The sequence below is a fragment of the Podospora bellae-mahoneyi genome, chromosome 7, assembly GCF_035222275.1.
Source record: "Podospora bellae-mahoneyi strain CBS 112042 chromosome 7, whole genome shotgun sequence".
NCBI classification, from domain to species: domain Eukaryota; kingdom Fungi; phylum Ascomycota; class Sordariomycetes; order Sordariales; family Podosporaceae; genus Podospora; species Podospora bellae-mahoneyi.
Window position 1 is genome coordinate 1,425,201 of NC_085886.1, and position 19,887 is coordinate 1,445,087.

Below are 19,887 nucleotides of genomic sequence, written 5' to 3' on the forward strand. Positions count from 1 at the left end.
CATGGCTTTGCAACAGCACTCAAGTTCACTCCAAAAACTTTGCCTCATGCGCCTCAACCCCACCGCGTTGAGGTCTCTTCACCAGCTTCGGCATTCCCTCGCAATCACGACGTTGGCCATCGAAGAGAACGACATGGTGGAAGGGTTTGGCTGGCTAGACTATGACACCCCCGGCCGACTTTGAGGAAGTGACGGAGTGGCTTTCAAAGTGTGCTTCACTCCGCGAGCTTTTGTTGGCTCGCGGGTCAAACGCAACGGGCCTTCTCCTCAAGATCGAGAATAATCTCGGCATGATCGAGGACGACTCTCCTGTCATGGAATTGACAAGCTTGAACCTCGACCTCATTGAGCTCAATAGATCGGACTTTTGGTATTTCATCGGAAACCAGCCACACCTTGCAAACCTAACCATGAGGATCGAGGATAACCTATTTGCGTCGCCTGATGAATTTTACACGGAACTTGCCCCTCTGATCGGAAAGCTCGAGAGGCTCAAAACGCTAAACACCAAAGCGACATTCACCATGCGGGATGTTGCCATAAGCATCGCCTCCCTGGAGCATCTCAAGGGCTGTATTTGAATGGCGACCTGATCACCGACGAGTATCTTGCTCACCTCATCCGGCTTAAGAAGCTTCGGTAGGTGACGATCCTCGGCCCTTCCCGCTTGACAATGAATGGCATCTTTCAGTTTCTGGACGTCTTGATCAGTCATCGGAGCGATTATGGCAACCCCCGCAAGGGCCTCCGAATAGCAATACAATCTCAAAAGTTAGATGCGCATCTTGACAAAGGCGAGGTGGAGTGGATATCAAGGTCTATGAAACGGGACTTCGGAGGGACTTTTGATATCACGTACGACACTGGCGGGGATGAGATGGACGAGGATGACTATTCGTACTACTGAGTTTTGGGGTTTCTGGGACAGAGGTCAGGGGCAGGTTTGGATAAGGCGGTTGGAAAGAGATTCGCATAGAATAAAGGGGCATAATTGACTTTTGAGGTGGTTATGGCGTCTAATACGGCGGGTAATGTCTAGGAATAGACAGCAATTTAGTTATTACTGCAGCATACAAAATGATTTATTTTGACGCTCCTCAAAAGACGAACTTAGAAAAGCCCATCACAGAGACAAGAACAGGTAAGGTGCCACATCAAGATCTTATCTTATCAGCAATACCTTTTCGAGGGCCCACTCCTAAAGCTCAGACCACCCGCAGCCCACGCCCCACTCTCCCACTCCTACAAAAACTCTGCCAGCCAATTCTTCCCTCTCCGAAACTTTTCCTGAACAACAAACACAAACCAACAATCACCATTTTCAGCAAGCAATCCCGCCAGCCCACTCGCCATTCGCGACTCGATATTTCCTCTCGGGCTTTCCTTCATATCACGAAGGACGGGCTCGGCTCCAATTGCTCTCTTCTTGTTTTCCCCCTCAAACAAGAGAGGGAACGCAGTTGCCTTGCGTTCTTGCACACCACCTTGAGGCTTTCTTTTTGGTTGCTTGATTTCCCCAGCAAGCTTTTTCACATCCCCATAACCCCCCTACACATATACACATGAGAGAAGACGGAAAGACGAACACCACGATTTGCCTACCTGTGTGCCCTTTAATCAATGCACACCAGGTTAACTAGTTTTTTATCGTTCGCAGTGGAAGAGAAAACCAACGGCCTAGACAGCCAGTCCTATCCACCCTGCTGCCGAGGTTACTTGAAGTGCGTCAGCGGGACTAAAACGGACAAACATTTTGATGTGATATGAAGATTGTTTTTGATGATTTGTTTTATGTGTGTCATTTTGCCAATCAAACATGGAGAAAAGAGAAATATCTATGATTTGCCTGCCCAAAATGCCATCCATGCTCCCATGCTGTCATGAGGAGGATGGGTACTTGTGCCATATGTTCATGTATCCTTCATAATGGCGTAAAGCCATAAACTCAAACCTCCTTGCGCCTGAAAATACCATCACTTGCTGGAAGATTGTAATAGCAGTCCTGCTGGCTGTTGGTGTTCTTCTGGCAGCAGTATCATCACATGCTTGCCGTCTCCATCACTTCATGGACCATCTCACGGGCTCTCCCCGGTGATATACTTTTCCTGCTGGAAGCTCAACAAAAACTTGGCCACCAGCCTCCCCGTGTAGTTGAACCCGACGTCCCTTGGATAGGGGTGTTCCTCCACGTTTGGCAGGATCGGATCAGCCGTCAAAAAATCAAGTTCGCTCCCTATTTCCCCACCGTTAGCATCATCCCATCATCATCATTTTCTAAGGAAAACGAAAAAAAAAAAAGAAAAAGAAAAAGAAAAAAACTCACAAGCATCATAATCCTCCAAGCTCATCAACCTCCTCAACCCCCTCACCATCTCCTCCTCCTCCCTCCCCAACAATTTATCCTCCACCTTGTTCGCCTCATCCACCCACCCCTCCTCGAGCGGGTTAAAGCTCCTCTGGCTGACCTCCCTCGAGTAAGTCTGATACACCATATGAAACATGATGCCAAACTGCCTGAAAGGTAACTGCTCAATCTCCCTGTTCACCCCCAGCGCGAAACCCCTCTTCAACGTTGGCCTCTCCCCGTTTCGTAGAGAGATCTCATTGTCAGAAATGACAAAATTATCTGCTGCCGTCTCGACACTTTCCATGAAGAGGCAGAGGACTAAGAAGGCGGCTAGGCAAGGGGCCCATTCCTTGCGGAGTTTAGGCTTGAGGGATTTGGAGAATGATTCGAACAGGAGCTGCATTTCTCTGGTCAGGATATCATCGATGAGGGCTTTGAGCTGGCGGTTCAGCAACCGGGGTGTGACCCACGGATTGGACGGGTCGAGGGGGGGAAGGAGGGGGGATAAAGAAGTGATGGAGTTGGGTGTGAGGCAGAGGTGCCGGGTCAGGACAAAATGCATGGCGTAGATCGCCAGCGCTCGCTTGACGATGGCGGAGTCGGTTTTGTGGGCGTAGGTGTGGATGATGGAGAGGATTTTCCGGGGTATGTCGGTGTGTCGAAGGTTGGAGGTGACCAGGGAGGCGTATTCTGGCTCGGAGACGATGGAGGCGATGTACTCTTTGATCTTGCGTTTGAGTTCTTCTCTCTGGGCGCCGGTGGTGGCTTTGATGTCAAGGCCGATGGGGGCTGAGCCGCGGGCTTGGAGGTCGACGGTGTTGTGGCCTGTTTGGAGGTGGTAATGCCGGAGGACGTCCGCTGACAGAGATCGCGGAGTAAAAAACTTGGCTTTGATCTGGAGGCGGGCGGAGAGGCCGAGGCCGGAGAAGAGCTCGACTGTGCAGGGGCGTTCGACGCCGTCGAGGGTGAAGGAGGAGACGTTTGTTTCGATGAATTGGGTGATTTCTTCTTTGCGGAAGTGGCGGCGGATGAAATCTGGAAACAGAACAGGCATGAAGTCGGGGAACTGCCAGCAGACAGCTTGGGGAACCTGATGGGTGAGCTTGACGCAGTTGCGGCATGGTCGTTCCATATCGCATTTGACCTTTCGGGCATGGCAACAGAAACAAGCGCCTTTTCGTCGGACTTGAAGGGCAGATTGTTTGGTGTCCGTCGCCAACGGTCCCTTCCTCCCACGCTGTGAAGGTCTCAACGCCTCGAAACACTCGAAGGGATTGCTCTGCTGGTTTGGATTTGTCGACTGACTTTGAGCATGCGCATTAATTGTCGACGGCGTCACAATCAAAAACTTGGCCTGTCCTGAAGTGCTCCCCGAACTCGAAGGCGTCGGGCTTGGTGATTTACTCTTCCCCTTTGCAGTCTGCAGCTGCCCCTGAGAAGCGGCCAGCCGCGCACTCAACGTCGAGGAACTCATCGAATCCGTTGGGCTGGCCTTACGCTTCGTTACTCGATAACTATTCCCTGCACTCCCCGATGGCCCTTTGTTACTCTTCCTCACTGGTATCGGCACCGTCTTTGGCTGCTGCTGCTCTGGCACCACAACCCCCTGCTCCCACCGGATCACCATCCCGGGGCTCTTCGGCGGTGTGCTCGCCGGCGGGCTCAAACTAGGCGTATACTCGACATAACTCGGCGGGCTAGGTGAAATTGTCTCAAAGTCAAAACTCGGATCTTCAATCACGAAAATCCCTGGGCTGGAGTTTGCGCTGGTGACCAGGTTGTTGTTGTTGTTAGGTGGCCCGGTAGTAATCGTCGGCCTGTTGATCAACTCTGGTGTTGTCGTTATCACCGTCTGCGTAGTATGTCCGGCTCTCAAGTTAAACGGCTCCCAAGGTCCCGACTGTGCCGAGGTATCAAAGTTGATCTCTCCCACCCCTTCCATCCCAAGAAAGCTCTGTTGTTGGTGTTGGTGTTGCTGCTGCTGCGGTTGCTGCGGCATCTGCTCCAACCCAGGAATAACTCCCGAAAAGGCGCTGTTATACAATCCGAAATCTGCCATCACATCAACATCCCTCCTCTTCCATCTCATCCCATCAGCGTTACTCACCTGTATCAAACATAAAACCCCCTCCCATATTCCCCACCGTCCCCATCCCCCCCATTTGTCCCAACCCATCCCCGACCTGCGCGCCCAAAAACTCGCCCCCCAAGTCAACATAACTCCCCGAGTAACTACTCCCCTGCCCCTGACTGAGCTGTTCATGGCTGTTGATCGGGCTCACCGGACCACCAATACTCGTCTGTCCCAGCATAGCCCACGAACTGCCCAAACTGTTGCTCAGACTTGCCGGGCTGGTCATGAAGCTCCCCCCTCCAGCGCCGGCGCCCACCGGCGATGGTGATGTGCCATCGCCGATGGTGGTGTGGACGGCGGCCCAGAAGGCTTGTTCGTCTTCGGGATCGAGGTTGTAGTCGGACGAGAGGGGGGAGGTTCCCGTGGCGGAGGCAACCGAGGCCATGGCTGCTGTATAGAATGTACCGTTATCTTCTTAAAGCCTTCTTCTTGTCGGTGCCAGATATACGTGATGGGTTTTTGCGCGCGCGCTTGGATAGACGTTCAAGATATGTACCGGGGCGGTATCACGTCGTCGCACTTCGTACAGGTACCTCAGTCGCAGTCGCAAAAAGTGTTCGTCCGCTCAATATCTCACACAAGAAAATCACATACTCCCAACAAAACAGTTCAACAAGACCACGAATACGGTGTCCAAGTTTGAAAAATGATAAACTGTATATTCTCTCCAAAACGTGGGGGAAGAAGGAAAGGTAGGTCATATCCCATCCCACGAAATGGCATGAACCACCCCTCAGCCTCCCCGCTATCCCCAAATCAGCGACCGAACCGTTGCACCTCTCCCGCCCACCGCCAAGCCCCAGGACTCAACCACCCCCCCCCCCCAAGCGCGCTAAACCCAATTCGATTACCGATGGGCCTCGGTGTGGCACAACAGGCGACCGACCGTCATACCGAGCGTCTTTATTTCAGACAAAACATTTCTCTTTTCGCATCATATGCCCACCTGTTGTGTACGCACTTTATCAATCATGACGAAAAACACTCAAGGTTCATACTGATTGATACCTTGACTCTTTTGCCTTGCCTTGCCTTGCCCCGAGCCAAACCGTCGGTAACCACTTCAAGTAACGGTAGGTAACCTTTCACAAAGTCACCATCATCACCCACTGCACAACATCAACAAGAGACAGAGAGTATCAAGACAAAAACGTATCAGATTTTGAAACAAAAGCGTAAGTTAGCAACGCGGCTCCATAAAACGCTTCCTTTCATCAAAGCCTCCATACAACAAATAGATATATAATATATATATGGCATGCAAACGCAGAAACGACTGTAACCTCCCATCTCTCAATGGTGATGATGTACGCGCAAAAAAAGCAGATAGCCTCCCTCCTTTCTCCAAAGCAAAAAAAAAAAACAGATAGCCACTCCCTTGTCTTCAACATAAATAGCAAAACAAAACAAAAAAAGCAGATAACCTCCCTTTCTGTCTTCGAGTGTCAAAGCAAGAGCAAAAAGTCAGATAGCCTCTCCCAGCAGTTAGAAAGTAAAAAAGAATCAGCAAACCAGAATAACCTCCTCCAGTCTTCAAGATGCGCAGCGCAGAAGAAAAAAAGCAGATAGCCATCCCAACTTCTGTCCAACCCACCCCACCAGCACACCCCCTTACAAAAGACTCCTCGCCAACACACACACAATACAACAAAAACAGACAAAACAATGCTCTCAAAAGCCAGATAGACTCCCGCCCAGAAAAACATCATACATCATGCCAGCCCCTTAACATCCCTCGTCCTCACATATATACAACAACAAAAAAAACAACCCCAAGTATCAATAGCCCTAGTAGACAAAAAACAACAACAACAACAAAACAATAACAACCTTAGAAAAAAAGAAGAGAAGAAAAAGACATTTCAATCAGATAGCCACTCCAACCCAAACCATAAATAAATAAAAAGCAACCATACAACCATCATCCACTCAACCCACGGTATAAAAAACGCAAAAAAGTCCACCCACACCACTTCTTTTTTTCGTCAAATATCAAACAACATACCCCTGCCATAGTCTCTTTACATCTTCATCATGTTCTTCATCAACAACAGCATCGCCAATTCACCACACACACAAAAGGAAAAGAAAAAAAAAAACAGAGTCCATGGAATACCAGAAATAAGTTGAGCAACGTCCCATAAAGATTGCGATGAAAATGAAAAACAAGTTCCCTCGAATAACATGAAATAAAGATCCTAGGTATATATATTCCCTCCGCCGCCGTCGCCGCCCGCCCGAGCCTCTCCCCTTTCTGTGCGTCTTGTTTGTGTCCAGTCCAGTCCCGATACAGTCCAGTCGAATTCAGTTTTCAGTTCCCAGCAGGCAGACCCCTTCTGGGTGAGCAGCCCGCAATTTCTTTTCGCCTGTCTGTCTGTCATCCAAAAAGCCCTCCTGGGCAGGGAGCAAGTATCCAAAAATATTTTTGTCGTTGTTTTTCGGCTTTTTTTTTTGTGTCGTTTTCTTTTTGGTGGTCAAAGATCCAGGTCCATGGTTTCCTTTGGCAATTCTTTTGGTAAAAAATTCCTTTCTCCAAATCCCAGGAAAAAATGGAAGAGAAAAAAAGGAATGAAGTAGTTCCTGGCGGAACCAAATCCAAAAATAAAGGGCCATATTCCTCAACGGAACCTTCCCGCGGCCGCGGCAGCAGCTCGCTCTTGAATCTGCTGTTCCGTTGATACATACAGCCTGTCCAAATAGTCCATGGCCTGGGCATCCTTGAGGATCTTGGCCACCTGGATGCCCGCCGAGATGAGCTGCAAAATATTCCGGTCGTCTTTCAACGGTCGAGACTGGTGCTTTGCCGCATGTCGCATCTCCAACGAGTTCTCCAAAATCGTCACAAACTGCTTGATCTGGCCGTTGTACAGCACCCGGGCGGGGATCCGCCTTTTCGTTGCCAGCCTTTTCAGGAGGTACACCCACTCGGTCCATTCACGATCCTGCGGGCGCTCGACGGGTCGCATATCCTGTGTAAGTGGGATCGGAAACTGGTACTTGGCAACAAAGTCATAAGCGCACTGCGAGAGCCGGTCGTTGACCTGAGTCAGGACACTATCCTGCTCTTGGACAAGGAGATGGGTCGGGAGAGTTGGGAGGTCTCGTTCGGACATCGCAATGTACTCTGGCGGAGGTCTCTTCAGAAACTGGTGCGGCCCATCAAATTCATCCCGGTTCGACGGACGTCGCTGCGATCGTGGCTTTCCGTTCAACTTGTTCTTGTTCCCTGGCTGGGACATTCCGATGGCCGAGTTCTCAAGGGAGTAGTCGGACATGTTGGGAGACGTCATGAGATCATCCATGGAGCCCGATGGCGAGTACCTCCCTTGATATGGCCCCTGTGGTGGGGGCTGATGCTGAGGAGGGGCGCCCTGATACTGCCTCTGGTGATCCCAAGGCTGGGAGTTCATACCATTCATTCCGTTCATGCCGTTCATGCTGTTCATACCATTCACGCCCTTGTATGAGACCTGAGATGGTGGCGCCGGGCTCGAGTACTGGCTTGGCGGTTGGGTCATACGCGGATTGAAGGCTGTCGCTGGCGCAAAGGGCGACTCAGCCGCGGCTCGCCCTATCTGGCTGACATTCCCGAGCGAAAGGTTGGCTGGGAGGTGGTATGAAGAAGAGTTTCCATGTGTGTAAGTCACGCTGGAAAGAGGTTGCCGGTTACTCTCGCTGTCCTGAAGCTGAAGGAGGTGGGTGCTGAGTGGCTGAACATCTTACCTCTGTGGGAGGTACGGGTTGCTCCCCGTCTCAAACCTGCCATTGTGATATTGATCACTGTATATCGGGCTTTGGGGTCGTCTGTCAGCTGTTCGTGTCCTTTCATTCCCTCCCGCAAAACGGGGTTCTTCGAGATCTTGTTCCCACCTGCGCGATTGTAGCCATCGGTCATTGGATACCGCGGCCGAGGAACGGTACGCAAAGTCCGGCTGGGCCATGGTGGTTCCTCTTTTTTTTTCAAGTTGTCCTGCTCCCGGCTGGGATCTCCAAAAAGCGGCTTCCCGGGTCGTCTGTTTTTTCGCTCACCCGCAAGTGGCAGTGTTGCTTTCTTTGCTGAAAGCAATTCAAGAAAAACGCACAAAATACAAAACAGAAAATCGAAACGGTCCCACGGAGCGATAGGGCGCGGCCAGAGGGTAAACAGCAATCAGTCCAGAAGGGCAACGGAGAAAAAAACCTGCGGCCGGGATTTCCTTGGATGGCCGAGTACCAAAAGTCTTCATAAAAAAATCAGGGTCTCCACGCGGGCGGCGAGAACCTCACTGGGATGTGTCTTTGACCGAATGGCAATCGGGCTGTGGTCCGGCAGAGCGGTTGACCATGGACTAGCAGCGGAGTCTAGCTTGGGCGCTGCTGGGGAATATCGCTCCGGCTCCCCTTTTTCAACGTTGCCGGTGCGGTTTTGCTGAGACTTGTGTCCTCGCGGGACTGGCGGATGAGAGGCCCAAACGACAAGACGAAGCCGATTCAGATCCACGATGGAGACATATATCCCCCCTCGCTGGCGCGCTGGTGTCAAGGAGGAGGGGGCCGGGTGGCGAGAGCAGCACTTCCACGACCGAGACTGACAACAAAATGGCCGACACAGCAGGACCGGTGGAATGGAAAATGACAATCTTGACACGCAGCTCAGTTCAACTCAGTTCCGCGTCGCTCGGTGCGCCCAACATGGACCGGGAAGCCGGATGGGAAGGGTGGGAGCAAGCCGGTGCTCATTGCCCGCAACACCACTCACTCGCATACAAGGCCGACTTCGTGACTTTGGTTGCTTGGCGCTCCCCGGATGATGGAATTTCGAGAAGATGGAGGTGAGCGAGTCGGGCAACGACCAAGCGGGTGCAAGTGACGATTTCTCTGGCCAGACATGAGTTGATGGGAAGATCCATGCGGTCGCCATCCAATGGTGTCTACGCCCACACAACGCCCATGGCCGTGATCCAAGCCATTCGCACTCTGCCATGCTGCACTTTGCTGGCGCCGGTGCTCGACAAGCACAATGCGATGAACGGGGAAGCGGTAGGGCATCGTTGGGCACCAGATGGAAATCTTCGAAGCGGGTTACAACTCTGCGGTGTCGCCCAATGCCCAGACCCTCGGCAGTCGTGATTGGTGCCAGGAAGCTCCCTGTTCTCCGAGGCGGCACATCTGATTAGGGAACCGATCGAAGCGACTGACGTTGGGCACGAACACGTCTCCCTGCACCAGCCCAACCATGCTGCCGCCCTATCATGCCATCTCGTCGTCTGGTCTGCCGTGATGCCACGCAGCAGTGCTTCTTGACCGCTCCCGACTGTGTCTGGTCCGTCGACGACGCCGTCCGGTCTGACCCTTGGAGTGTTGACACGGCATCAGTTAGCCCCCATTTCCCCCCACAACCCCTTCCCACGCTTCCCATCCTCCCCCACGGCCTACTTTTTTCTTAAGAGGAGGTCCATGGCCGAGGCCACCCGCGTCATTGTTCCTGTCCTGGATGCAAATTTGGCATGAGGCATCGCGCCTTGCCCAAGACGGACAACTGGCACAGTACTTTTTCTGCCGAGATAGGGACATCACCTTCAATCAAGGTATCATTTTTCTTCCACCCCACGTGCTTTGCACCCACACTGTAGCACGACAACAACCACCGACGGGCGATGATAAGACTTCAGCCCCGAACGGCCCGGAGTTCGGGGGCTGAAGCTCGCCGGCACCACTTACAAGATCAGGCCGGACCCTCTCACTCACTTCTAACCTTACCCAGAGATTTCCTGTTTTGGACTTCCTGAGCCTCTGGACCCCAACCCCGGATGGAGACCTCTTGGAGCCCTTGGATATGGATTGGTGTGGTTTCCACCACCTGCGCATTGCTGTCATCATGATGCGCGCTCCTCGTGAGAGGAGTTGCTGTTTCTCCTGGCGAGAGATGAGAAAAAGTCAGTTTGACGAGGTAAGGTAAATTATCGCCGATGCTCTCCAGAGACTGCCTGTGATGGACTTTGTTTCCGCGGAACGAGGCACCCCTTTTCCCCCTTAAACTTTCTCTAGGTCCCAATTAGCAACACTCTGGCTGCCCTCCATCCGCATGTGGAGGGAGACCTGCACATTGCAATCCGATTTTTTGCGCGCAGGATGCCGTTCACCTGGTTGAAGACATCAACTGTCAAATTTGAGCCTTCATCCGCCGTACCTGCCGTCCCCCTCTCTTTCAGAAAGCCTCGGAAGCGACAAACCCAAACCCAACCCCAACCCGAACAGTTCGCCATCACACGACAACAACAGCCTCGGGAGGATGTAGCGGAATCCCCTGTTTCACGGGGCTTGCTCAGTGCGTGATGTGTCGCCCAAGCTTTGCAGCCTCGCCTTACTTTTGGTCCTTGAATACCACCAGTCAGATGTGAGGAATGAAGCTCTCGTCGAGTCCGGGCAGCTCTTCGTCATGTGGCACAAATCTCCGAGTTGTGATCACGCCTGGGTCATGCAAGAGCACTTCCAAGAGCCATGAGCAGGCGTGTGTGTTGATGAAGCACGTTGAAGATACAAGATAGGGCTAGGGCCAGCAGTTGCCTGGCGCTTTAGTGAGTAGTAACCCCCATCAATGGTCACCCGAAAGCGGTATCTAACAACGGGCCAGGCTTTGTAGAAAGATTGAAGCCAATACACTGCCTGGACAAGCCTTGTCGGCCAGCCTGATCAATTGTTGTTCCAAGCTATGGACTTGGTCTTCGAGTACAAGGCATCAAGGGGAAGGCTAGCCTGATTGCAAGAGTCCTATCCGGGGTTGATTGTGGAGGTTGATGATGTCCCAGGATTTACACATGCTGAGGGATGGGGTCGGAGCCACGCCTACTTACCTGGTTTCCGGGGCTGCCACACCTGTTGTTGACCTTGGGTTAAGGATCCTACACTGCAGCTCAGAAGAAGAAGAAGTCGACCAACAACGTGCCAACTTACAGCCCTCGACAACGTCTGTTCTTATGAAGAATGGCAGAAAGGGGAGCCGGGCGACATCTCCGGGAGTGGACACTTGAAGAGGGCCCCGTCATTGACAGGACGAGACACCAGCCATCGACAAACTTGGTCAAGAATACTCGAGCCATCGACGTCGATTCGTTCGCCCATCGACAACCGTATGATGAACGCCGCTTGATCAACGTCTTTGGCCGGCAGACATCCACATCAGACCCTAGCTGCATACTGAGCAATGAGTTGGAGGGGCTGTTGCTGATGTGGCAAGCAAGTGGGCGAGTTTGGTGCTTTTGGCCATTGTGTATCTGACTGATGCCAACCCAGCTGAGTCTCGAGATGTCTTGCACGACATCAAGCCAGGCAATGAGGAGGTCTGGTCTTCAGGACACCTGTCGCAGACACCCAATCAAGGTACGCTCTCCCATCGACAATATCGCGGCTACTGCGGATCGATCAAAAAATCAGTCGATGCATATCTTTGAGGGTCTCATGCACAGTCGACCAGATGTAGCAGTTGCGCATTCTTGAGGCATCTTTTGTCCCGTGTAAGTGAGATCCAGACCCTTCCATCTACCGTTGCAGTAGTAGCAACTGATCTGAGATTGACAACAAGCAGTGCATATCAGGAACGAGCTCTCCAATGATGTCGACAAAAAATGCACTTTTGCTCTTCGATGTGACCGAGTCATGGAGCCTCGGACGAAACATCAATCTCGCAGTCTCGGCATGCGTCGAAAGTGAGGCGGCTGCATGTCCAAAGCACGACCAAGTACGGGGACATCGTGTGTTTGGGCATTGCTGAGTTGGCAGAGAGAGGGGAGAGTGAAGGGCCGAAACGATTACCCATCACAGAGCCTTCAGAACCGATTGAGAGCACCACCATCATCGCCGCCGACGTCCAAGCAAAACTCGTCCAGCTGCCGTGGTGGCTTTCCCATCATGACCGGTCAACGACAGGATTTCCATTTTTGGATATTCAGGTTCTGAACCAAAACCGGGCGAGACTGAACTGACAGGAGGCGCCTTTGCTCTTGTCCATTCACACGAGAGAGCGAGGCACCAAGCAGGTGAGCTTGGTTGGTATTGGCTATCGTGGCCCACTTGTAGACGACTGGCTGGTGGACAGCAATGGTAAGACAACCCCTCTTCTTCTGTTGAACAGCAGCATGCCGCCGAGAGTGTTTCCTGAGACATGACGACGCCGAGCACTGCGGGGTCGTAGCATGGTTTCCATGAGGTCGGCAATCTGGGGACGACTTGCTGCGTGAGTGGTCTTTTCGATCTTGGTGACCCTTCAACAAGAGCGCGCGAGCAGCAGCACTGGCGGCAACGGCGTCTGTCCTATCGGTGCTTCTCTCGCTATCTGTGTCATCAGGCTGTCAGTGATTTGATTTGGATTATCCGAATATCCCGCAACAAACAGGTGAGGAGTATGTCAAGGGAGTGTAAGTGAATGTGACAGGTCGAAGCTGAGCTGGCACAGGACCTGTCTGCATCTCCCATAGGCCATAGTTGCATGATGGCGTCGCACACCGCTGACGACTGGTTGGATATCCTGTTTCTGGTCTGCTCGGCGGGGCTCTTGAAGCGATTCCGGCCTATCAGCAGAGGTGGTGATAGCTAGCCTGCAACATGAGCAGGGGACAGGCTGCATCAGACGGAATGCCAACGCATCACTGCAGAGGCACTAGGCCGTCGAGCCGGCCGACTCTGATGAGGTTCTCGTGTGAGATTGGCGAAGAGATGGCAGCGCGGTGCAGCGACGCGCAGGTATGCGCAGGGAGTCGCAGCAAAAGTGCAGAAAGGAAGCGGCAGGAAACATTGCGATGGACGGTGCCGAGACGAGAAGCGAACAGCCAGAGCGGGGTCTCATCAGACAAGACGAGCCTGTCTTCGAATGACAGTGTAGATTTAAAAACCCGCGCGCCCCTTCCTTGCCCAACAGTTGTCCTTTCCCCCCAGAGAACTCTTTCCACACCAGAGCCCAACGAGACCCGCCATCGTTCACCGTTACTGCCCAACCTGACGCCATCCTTCCTCACTGGTTCTCTTTTTTATATACCTGAACACCTCACCGCTCCTCTCTGCCTCCACACAGAAACCACGCCAGTCTCCCCAAGACTCCATCACCACTTCCATCCCCACAGGACATTCTTCCTTCTGCCACTGGATCCTTCCCCAAAACGGACAAGACACGTTGGAAGCCTCCATTGCTGTCGTTGTCTAGAGAGCAGTCACAAGCTCACATCTTGCATTGCCGCATACTCTGCCTGCCGTCTGGAATGTCTGCCACGGTTATGTCCCGGACCACTGATACCATGCCTGGCTACAACACTCACAATCTTGAACTGGACGAGGTTCACACCCCCTCGAGGTATATTACGCTTGTTTTCATTTGTTTCCTGGGAGGCCCATAGTGCTTTTTGCTTTTCACATCATGTTGCGATACAAGTCATGTTTTTCCTTTTTCTATTTCTGCCTGTTGAACATCTTGCCTTGGACCAGGTCTTGAGTGAGACGCCCCATGAGCATGGATCGATCAATCAATCTGGACATACGAGAGACTTTTGCAACCCAGGGACAGCGTTTCACAGACCGATTTCTTCCCAAGGACACAAACGTCCCATGGATCGCCAACTGGATGCCCCGGATTTCATCTGCCATGGACTACTGCCACGGAGCTCTCGTCACAAACTTCTGGATGGATGGTGTCTCAGCCGAGTCACTCAGATCAGTCAGACCTGGCACTCGTGCTGGGTTGACTGCATCGCACTGTTACTTTTACACAAGCTTTTCGAAGCTCAATCAGTAAGTCTCGGACACAGTTCGCCAACATTTCGACAAGTCGCTTGAGGATCTTGCCATGCGGGCTTCGACACTCTTTTCGGACAGCAACGGGGACGACAACATCATGGAGATGGCTTTCTCTTTCTTTCTCTCAGGACCACAGGACTTGAAAAAGAACAGGTTTCGCAGACAGGACTTGCGCACTGGAATTTCCCGGACACTGGATTCATCTTATGGACAACTTTCTTTTGCCAGCGAGGACCTTCAACTTCATACAATCACAAGTCGCTGACTTGTGCATGGCTTCTCTTCGAATACACCTTGGACACCTTTCTGGACTTGCTTTTTCTTCCCTCTCCGGATCATCGACGAGGATTTTCCCCTGGACTTCCCTGGACCTTCTCTCACCACACTGCTATCGACACCCGGACATGTCTTGCTCAGCTCAGAGTGGAGGAAAACAAGATTGATGAGAAATACTGTCTCTTGATCCTCTTTTCTGTAGCTTGACTAGATCTCCGCCAACAACAGCCAAGGATTTTCTCTGGTTTGCTTTTCGCACCGGTTTCGCTTTGCTTTTTCTTCAACCTGGATTCACTTTGCTCCTCGTGACGCGACCGGATTCTCAACCTGGCTCCAGGCCAGCAGCCTTGATGTGAAACTTCTTTCGCCATGGATTCCCGGATAGTGTTGCTCTTTGAGAACGCTCAATTGGTCTGTAGCTACCTCTCTGTGACAAATGTAGATAGCTCTCACTAACATGGCTCCTTTGCAGGATACAGAGTTGTGCCATTTGATGCCTCAGTTTCTTTTTGGTCACGTTTCCTTTCTACATTTTCTTTTCTCTCTACAAGACGACAACGAGATGGTGGAATGAACAGCACACTAACCATTTGCTCCAGCGACTATAGCTACAGTGCTCAGCCCAACATGCTTTCCTCATCTGCCTCTGGAATCTTTTCTTTTTGTCAAACAGGACCAGCCGACCTTTCTGGCTCGGCTTGGGACACGACAGTTGAAGGACCACAGAACTTTCCTGAGTTTACGGATGCCACGGATTACTATGCTGGAGAAGCCGAGGACTCTTTCTTGCCATTTGGCCAAATCACCCCAAAACCGGACCAAGATGACTTCCACGCCCGCTGGGCTCCTTCCGACAACAAGGCCCTGAAGGCTGAGCCCATGCGCAGAGGCACCTCGCGCAGCTCCACTGGGAGCCTCAAGAACAGAAACACAAAGCCTTCTGCCACTTCGGTCAAGAAGACCAGGTCAAGAGTACAGTCCATCCTTACACAGACATCATCACAGATGTCCAAGCTTGACATGGCTGGTGCCCCCTACTCGGATGGCCCTGCTGTTGCCGCTGGCCGGATCATGGATGTGCAGCAATACCTTGCTCAGGATCTCGACACTCTTTCCGTCAGCGGTGCTGGCTACTACCCCATGATGGGTTTCCCGGATGGCTTGACCTACAGCAACGACTTGGCCCCCATGGCCCAGCACGTGAACCCCCAGATCTTTGATGCCGGTCTCATCAGCCACTCTCCTCACTCTTGGGGCTCGCTGAGCCCTGTTGACTCCCGCCTGTCTTCCCCTGGTCTCGGCGATGGTGCCGAAGACTTGTGGTCTGCTGTCCCTTCTGCCTCGTCTCCTGGCGAGAGCCAGAGCTCCAACTCGCCTGTTCTGCCTGGCCAGTCACCAAGGTATGTTGCGACTACAAACGCGGTTGAGCTCGGTGCATTGTCTCACACCAGTGATTTCAGGATGAGCCGGAAAATGGATGGCCAGTATGTGACATCTGACGATCTTCACCTTGTTCCCGCCATGGGTGAGGATGCTTTTGCCCTCCCTCCTGCCTTTGGCGCCCGCCGCATGAGCGGCGAAGGTGAGTCTGCTCGGGACCATTATCTCTACAAGAATGCGTACCCCCACGCGGACGGACTTTTCCACTGCCCCTGGGAGGGCCAGCCGAGCTGCAACCACAAGCCCGAGAAGCTCAAGTGCAACTACGAGTAAGCACCATTTGTTTGACTCTTGTGATCCATTCCATCAGCTAACCACTCTCCCACCAACAGCAAATTTGTTGACTCCCACCTCAAGCCCTACCGCTGCAAGGTTGAGGGTTGCCAGAACGCCCGCTTTTCTTCCACTGCTTGCCTCCTCCGACATGAGCGTGAGGCCCATGCGATGCATGGCCATGGTGAGAAGCCCTACCTGTGCACCTATGAGGGCTGCGAGCGCTCCGTTGCCGGCCACGGATTCCCCAGACAATGGAACCTCAGGGACCACATGAGGCGCGTCCACAATGACAACGGCACCACCGCTCAGGCTGCTTCCCCTCCCGCCTCTGGCGCCACCACCTCTACCCGTGGCCGCAAGAGAAAGAGCGATGTTCAGGAGAAGCCCGCCCAGGAGAAGACCAGCTCCCGCAAGTCCAAGTCTGAGGCTTCCAAGCCCGTCGAGCCCCCCGTCAACCTCGAGATCACCCAATGGTGGGAGCACCAGAGAGCTCTCCAGGACCTCGTTTCCGCTGGCTACCAGCCCGACGACATCCAGACCTTCCATTACATCAAGGAGGCTCAGGACCACTTGACCGCCATGGACAGGATCACCCACAACCTCACCGCTAAGCCCGAGGTCCGCCGCGGTTGGAGGAATTGAGCGATTGTGAGTTCTCACTGCGAGATCTTCGAGCCAGCCATGTGACTCTCCCCACGCCGCGCCGAGTGCGCCGGTTTGATGTGGAAACAAGGTCAGACACATCGTTCTGGACTTCAACCCCCACGGATTAGGATCTCCGAGCATGCCTGCCAATCGGTGTATCTCTTTCACCCCCTATGCTTTCTTTCCTTTTTTCTTGTTTGCGTATGGCGGACTTGGTTGAATTTGACAAAAAATGGAAAAAGACCAAAAATATGGGACAGTCTCTTTTGAGGCAATTGGGAGGACAGACCTTTTATGGATTATGACTTATGATTTACGAAGATATGACTGGGGCTTTAAATATCGGATTGGGAAACCTCAGATAGAACATTTTTTTTTCGTGTTGGCTACATGGGCCACACAGACTCAGACACCACGACGGACAGCATTTCTTTTGTCAGACTTTTCTTTTGTTTATGAGATACGGGAGATACGGGATATGAACACGCGGGTTTTTTTTCCTTTTGGTTATGGAGTCTAAAAGAAAGGATCTGGGATTGTTTTTCTGGAATACATAGCGCAAAGCGAGAACTTGTTTATCAAGGATTTTTTGGATTACCGGTTATGGGTGTTGTTTGACATGAAAAACAAACTGGGAGATTTGATGATAAGGATATGATGATGACCTGGCGTTTTCTTTTTTGAACGGATTTGTAGAAAAGTTATTGTAGACTTGGGAAAGATTTGTGTGCTTGTTTGTTTGTAGTTTAGTTTGCCTTTGTTGTATATATTTTGGCAATGTTGGATAACCAGTGTTGTATATTGTATATTGTTTAGCAGCACATAGCGTTGAATGGCATGGGATGGCATGGGATGGAATAGGAAGAGGCAAAAAGCTCATGGCTGTTTGTGTGTGTGTGTGTTTGTGTTGTCTATCAATGAATTGTTGCTTTTCTGTTTCTTTTCCGGTCCTGTGTTTCTCTATCTACCTCCCTCCTTCTCATTTTCCTCCTCTGTCCGTCAATCTCAACTTTTGCATATCTCATCCTCGTTGGGATGGGGTTGAGTTTGCGCGATCTCAAAGAGGCAAGTCAGCCTCCCCGGGGATCAAAGTCCCGTTCTCGACGGCGGCACGGTGGCCGCGGGCGAGCATCCCATAGACGGGCATGTATGTGTCCAGCCAGGGGAGGATCTCCTTTGCGCCGGGGGAGGAGCGCCAGTCCCTCATCAGGTCGCAGACGATGCTAAAAAGGGAGACGACGTTGACGCCGGCGCGCATCATCTGATCATTGGCGAGGTCGCGGATCTCTTTTGTGACGGTGCCCGAGGCTTCCTGGTTGGCCCAGACGGAGTACCCCTCTGCGCGGAGAGAGCGAGCCAAGAAGGCGGTGCAGACGTCTGTGACGATACCGGCGAGGATGATCTGCTTCTTGCCTGTGGCCTTGACCGCGGCGCGGAACTCGGGGGAGTCCCAGGCGTTTACTTCTCCTTGGCGGGCGATGACGGGGGCGGTGGGGTACATGTCGAGGATTTCTTGGGGGAGGGGGCCGTTGGGGCCGGTGGAGGCCGAGGTGGTGAGGATTACGGGGAGGGTGGGGAAGGCAAGGCCTAGGGCGGAGTGGGCGAGCATGTTTTGCTTGAAGAGGGTTGGGTCTGGGGGGTTAGTTAAGGGGTGAGAAGGGGAAGGGGGAAAGGGGGGAGACATACCGTAGTCACGGGCGATATTGTAAAGGCCTTCTTGGAGGTCGACGATGATGAGGAGGGAGTCGTTTTTGTTGAGGCGTTCCCAGGGGAAGGATGAGTCGGCCAGGATGGGGAGGGCCGTGAGGGCGGTTGTGAGAAGGGTGGTGAACTTCATTGTGAGATGGTCAAGGTGAAATCACTGGCGAGAAGGTTGATGAGGAGAGGGTGATGGTGATGGTGATGGAAGTGAGTGATGGATATTCTGGCTGTACCAACTCCTTTTATACATGAACTTCATCCCCAAGATCCCCGCAGGACTCTCGATATCCTGAATTTCTTTCCTCATTATCGTCCCGCGCCTAGCCCCCCGGATTATCGTTGTTGACCGCCACAAGCATCTTGACAAGCACCGTCTAATCACTTGATCAGCATCCCGTCAGTGCCCAGGACATCATGGGTCACATCGACTAGACAGCATCGAGTCCGTGATGACGAGAACCGCGGCCTTGAACACCGGGATCAGCACTCCACCGCGAGTCCAGCCTGCGGAAGGATGATGTCGATGGCTTCAATATCCACCACGTTGTTCGTGTTGTTGCTATGTCCTGACTAAGGCACTGCCTGTCCGATGCAACGTACAGCTAGTTGACTGCATTGTCAGCCGGGACTAAAAATTGGATAATTGTGTGTAACGCGGATTGCTGATTCAGCGCCTGCAAGTCGAAGTGATGGTTCGCTTCGCGAGGATAGCTTGGCTGGTAGAGGTTTAGTAAGCGAGAATATCACACAATATATGCCTTAGGTATGAGGGGGAAGTTGGGGAATAGCCAAGATGGAGGTAGATTGGAGATCTCCGTGCCGCCTCAGATCCAGATCGCATCACATCATCTCTGAGAGGTTGATGATGGGATTCTTGAAATCCACGTCAGCTCAACTTAATCATGTTTAACCGCACCCAATGGCCTGGAGCGCGCTAAAATGGGCCGTCAAACGGCCAGCGGCGGGATGGCAGGTGTAGCGTGACAGCCGTTGAATCACCTCAACGCCAGCCCGTCCACCTTGAAGATAGTGTGCCCCCACTTTGACTTGTGTTTCTGTCTGGGGAAGGAAGATCAGAGCTTCTTGTTTCCACCGTCGATAAGGCAGAGGAGGGATCATCCCAATTGACTTATTTACCTTTATTTAGGAAACAGGATTGCGGCGAATGCTCAACTTCAACTTCTGCGACATGTGTAACCTGTAACAAATCCTCAGACGGAGCTGAAGGGCTCTAACAACATGGTATCTGAGACCTCTTAGTGGAGGGGTTTGCTTTGGCCCCCCCCCCCAGCTGCTGTTTTCCCTG

General features: G+C 52.4%; 4 protein-coding genes across 4 annotated transcripts; 1 reads left to right on the forward strand and 3 right to left on the reverse strand.

Annotated features, from left to right (window-relative positions):
• Positions 1 to 1,752: 1,752 nt before the first annotated feature.
• QC761_706170 (uncharacterized protein) lies at positions 1,753 to 5,187 on the reverse strand. Its single transcript, XM_062882176.1, has 3 exons — positions 4,455 to 5,187; positions 2,324 to 4,399; positions 1,753 to 2,233 (listed from the first exon to the last, which is right to left on the reverse strand). Exons 1-3 carry the CDS (start codon positions 4,864 to 4,866, stop codon positions 2,076 to 2,078), a joined length of 2,646 nt encoding a protein of 881 aa, XP_062728184.1. The 5' UTR covers positions 4,867 to 5,187; the 3' UTR covers positions 1,753 to 2,075.
• A 434-nt stretch (positions 5,188 to 5,621) lies between these two features.
• QC761_706180 (uncharacterized protein) lies at positions 5,622 to 9,829 on the reverse strand. Its single transcript, XM_062882177.1, has 3 exons — positions 8,352 to 9,829; positions 8,205 to 8,273; positions 5,622 to 8,129 (listed from the first exon to the last, which is right to left on the reverse strand). Exons 1-3 carry the CDS (start codon positions 8,420 to 8,422, stop codon positions 7,100 to 7,102), a joined length of 1,170 nt encoding a protein of 389 aa, XP_062728185.1. The 5' UTR covers positions 8,423 to 9,829; the 3' UTR covers positions 5,622 to 7,099.
• On the forward strand, positions 9,811 to 17,780 carry QC761_706190 (uncharacterized protein). Its single transcript, XM_062882178.1, has 6 exons — positions 9,811 to 11,038; positions 11,095 to 11,152; positions 11,220 to 11,974; positions 12,046 to 14,930; positions 14,992 to 16,228; positions 16,292 to 17,780. The coding sequence occupies exons 5-6, from the start codon at positions 15,090 to 15,092 to the stop codon at positions 16,875 to 16,877; spliced, it is 1,725 nt and encodes a 574-aa protein (XP_062728186.1). The 5' UTR covers positions 9,811 to 11,038; positions 11,095 to 11,152; positions 11,220 to 11,974; positions 12,046 to 14,930; positions 14,992 to 15,089; the 3' UTR covers positions 16,878 to 17,780.
• QC761_706200 (uncharacterized protein) lies at positions 17,760 to 19,487 on the reverse strand. The gene is made up of 2 exons (XM_062882179.1): positions 18,567 to 19,487; positions 17,760 to 18,512 (listed from the first exon to the last, which is right to left on the reverse strand). The coding sequence occupies exons 1-2, from the start codon at positions 18,715 to 18,717 to the stop codon at positions 17,938 to 17,940; spliced, it is 726 nt and encodes a 241-aa protein (XP_062728187.1). The 5' UTR covers positions 18,718 to 19,487; the 3' UTR covers positions 17,760 to 17,937.
• Between the last annotated feature and the right edge of the window lie 400 nt (positions 19,488 to 19,887).

Excerpts from the sequence above, each read along its gene's own strand:
- QC761_706180 (XM_062882177.1), bottom strand. The coding sequence starts at position 8,422 with ATGGCCCAGCCGGACTTTGCGTACCGTTCCTCGGCCGCGGTATCCAAT. Across the intron at positions 8,274-8,351 it reads CGATGGCTACAATCGCGCAG|CCCGATATACAGTGATCAAT; the intron begins GTGGGAACAAGA and ends ACGACCCCAAAG. Across the intron at positions 8,130-8,204 it reads AACCCGTACCTCCCACAGAG|CGTGACTTACACACATGGAA; the intron begins GTAAGATGTTCA and ends ACCTCTTTCCAG.
- QC761_706200 (XM_062882179.1), bottom strand. The coding sequence starts at position 18,717 with ATGAAGTTCACCACCCTTCTCACAACCGCCCTCACGGCCCTCCCCATC. Across the intron at positions 18,513-18,566 it reads CAATATCGCCCGTGACTACG|ACCCAACCCTCTTCAAGCAA; the intron begins GTATGTCTCCCC and ends CTAACCCCCCAG.
- QC761_706190 (XM_062882178.1), top strand. The coding sequence starts at position 15,090 with ATGAACAGCACACTAACCATTTGCTCCAGCGACTATAGCTACAGTGCT. Across the intron at positions 16,229-16,291 it reads AAGCTCAAGTGCAACTACGA|CAAATTTGTTGACTCCCACC; the intron begins GTAAGCACCATT and ends TCCCACCAACAG.
- QC761_706170 (XM_062882176.1), bottom strand. The coding sequence starts at position 4,866 with ATGGCCTCGGTTGCCTCCGCCACGGGAACCTCCCCCCTCTCGTCCGAC. Across the intron at positions 4,400-4,454 it reads GGGTTTTATGTTTGATACAG|ATTTCGGATTGTATAACAGC; the intron begins GTGAGTAACGCT and ends ATGTGATGGCAG. Across the intron at positions 2,234-2,323 it reads CTTGGAGGATTATGATGCTT|GGAGCGAACTTGATTTTTTG; the intron begins GTGAGTTTTTTT and ends GTGGGGAAATAG.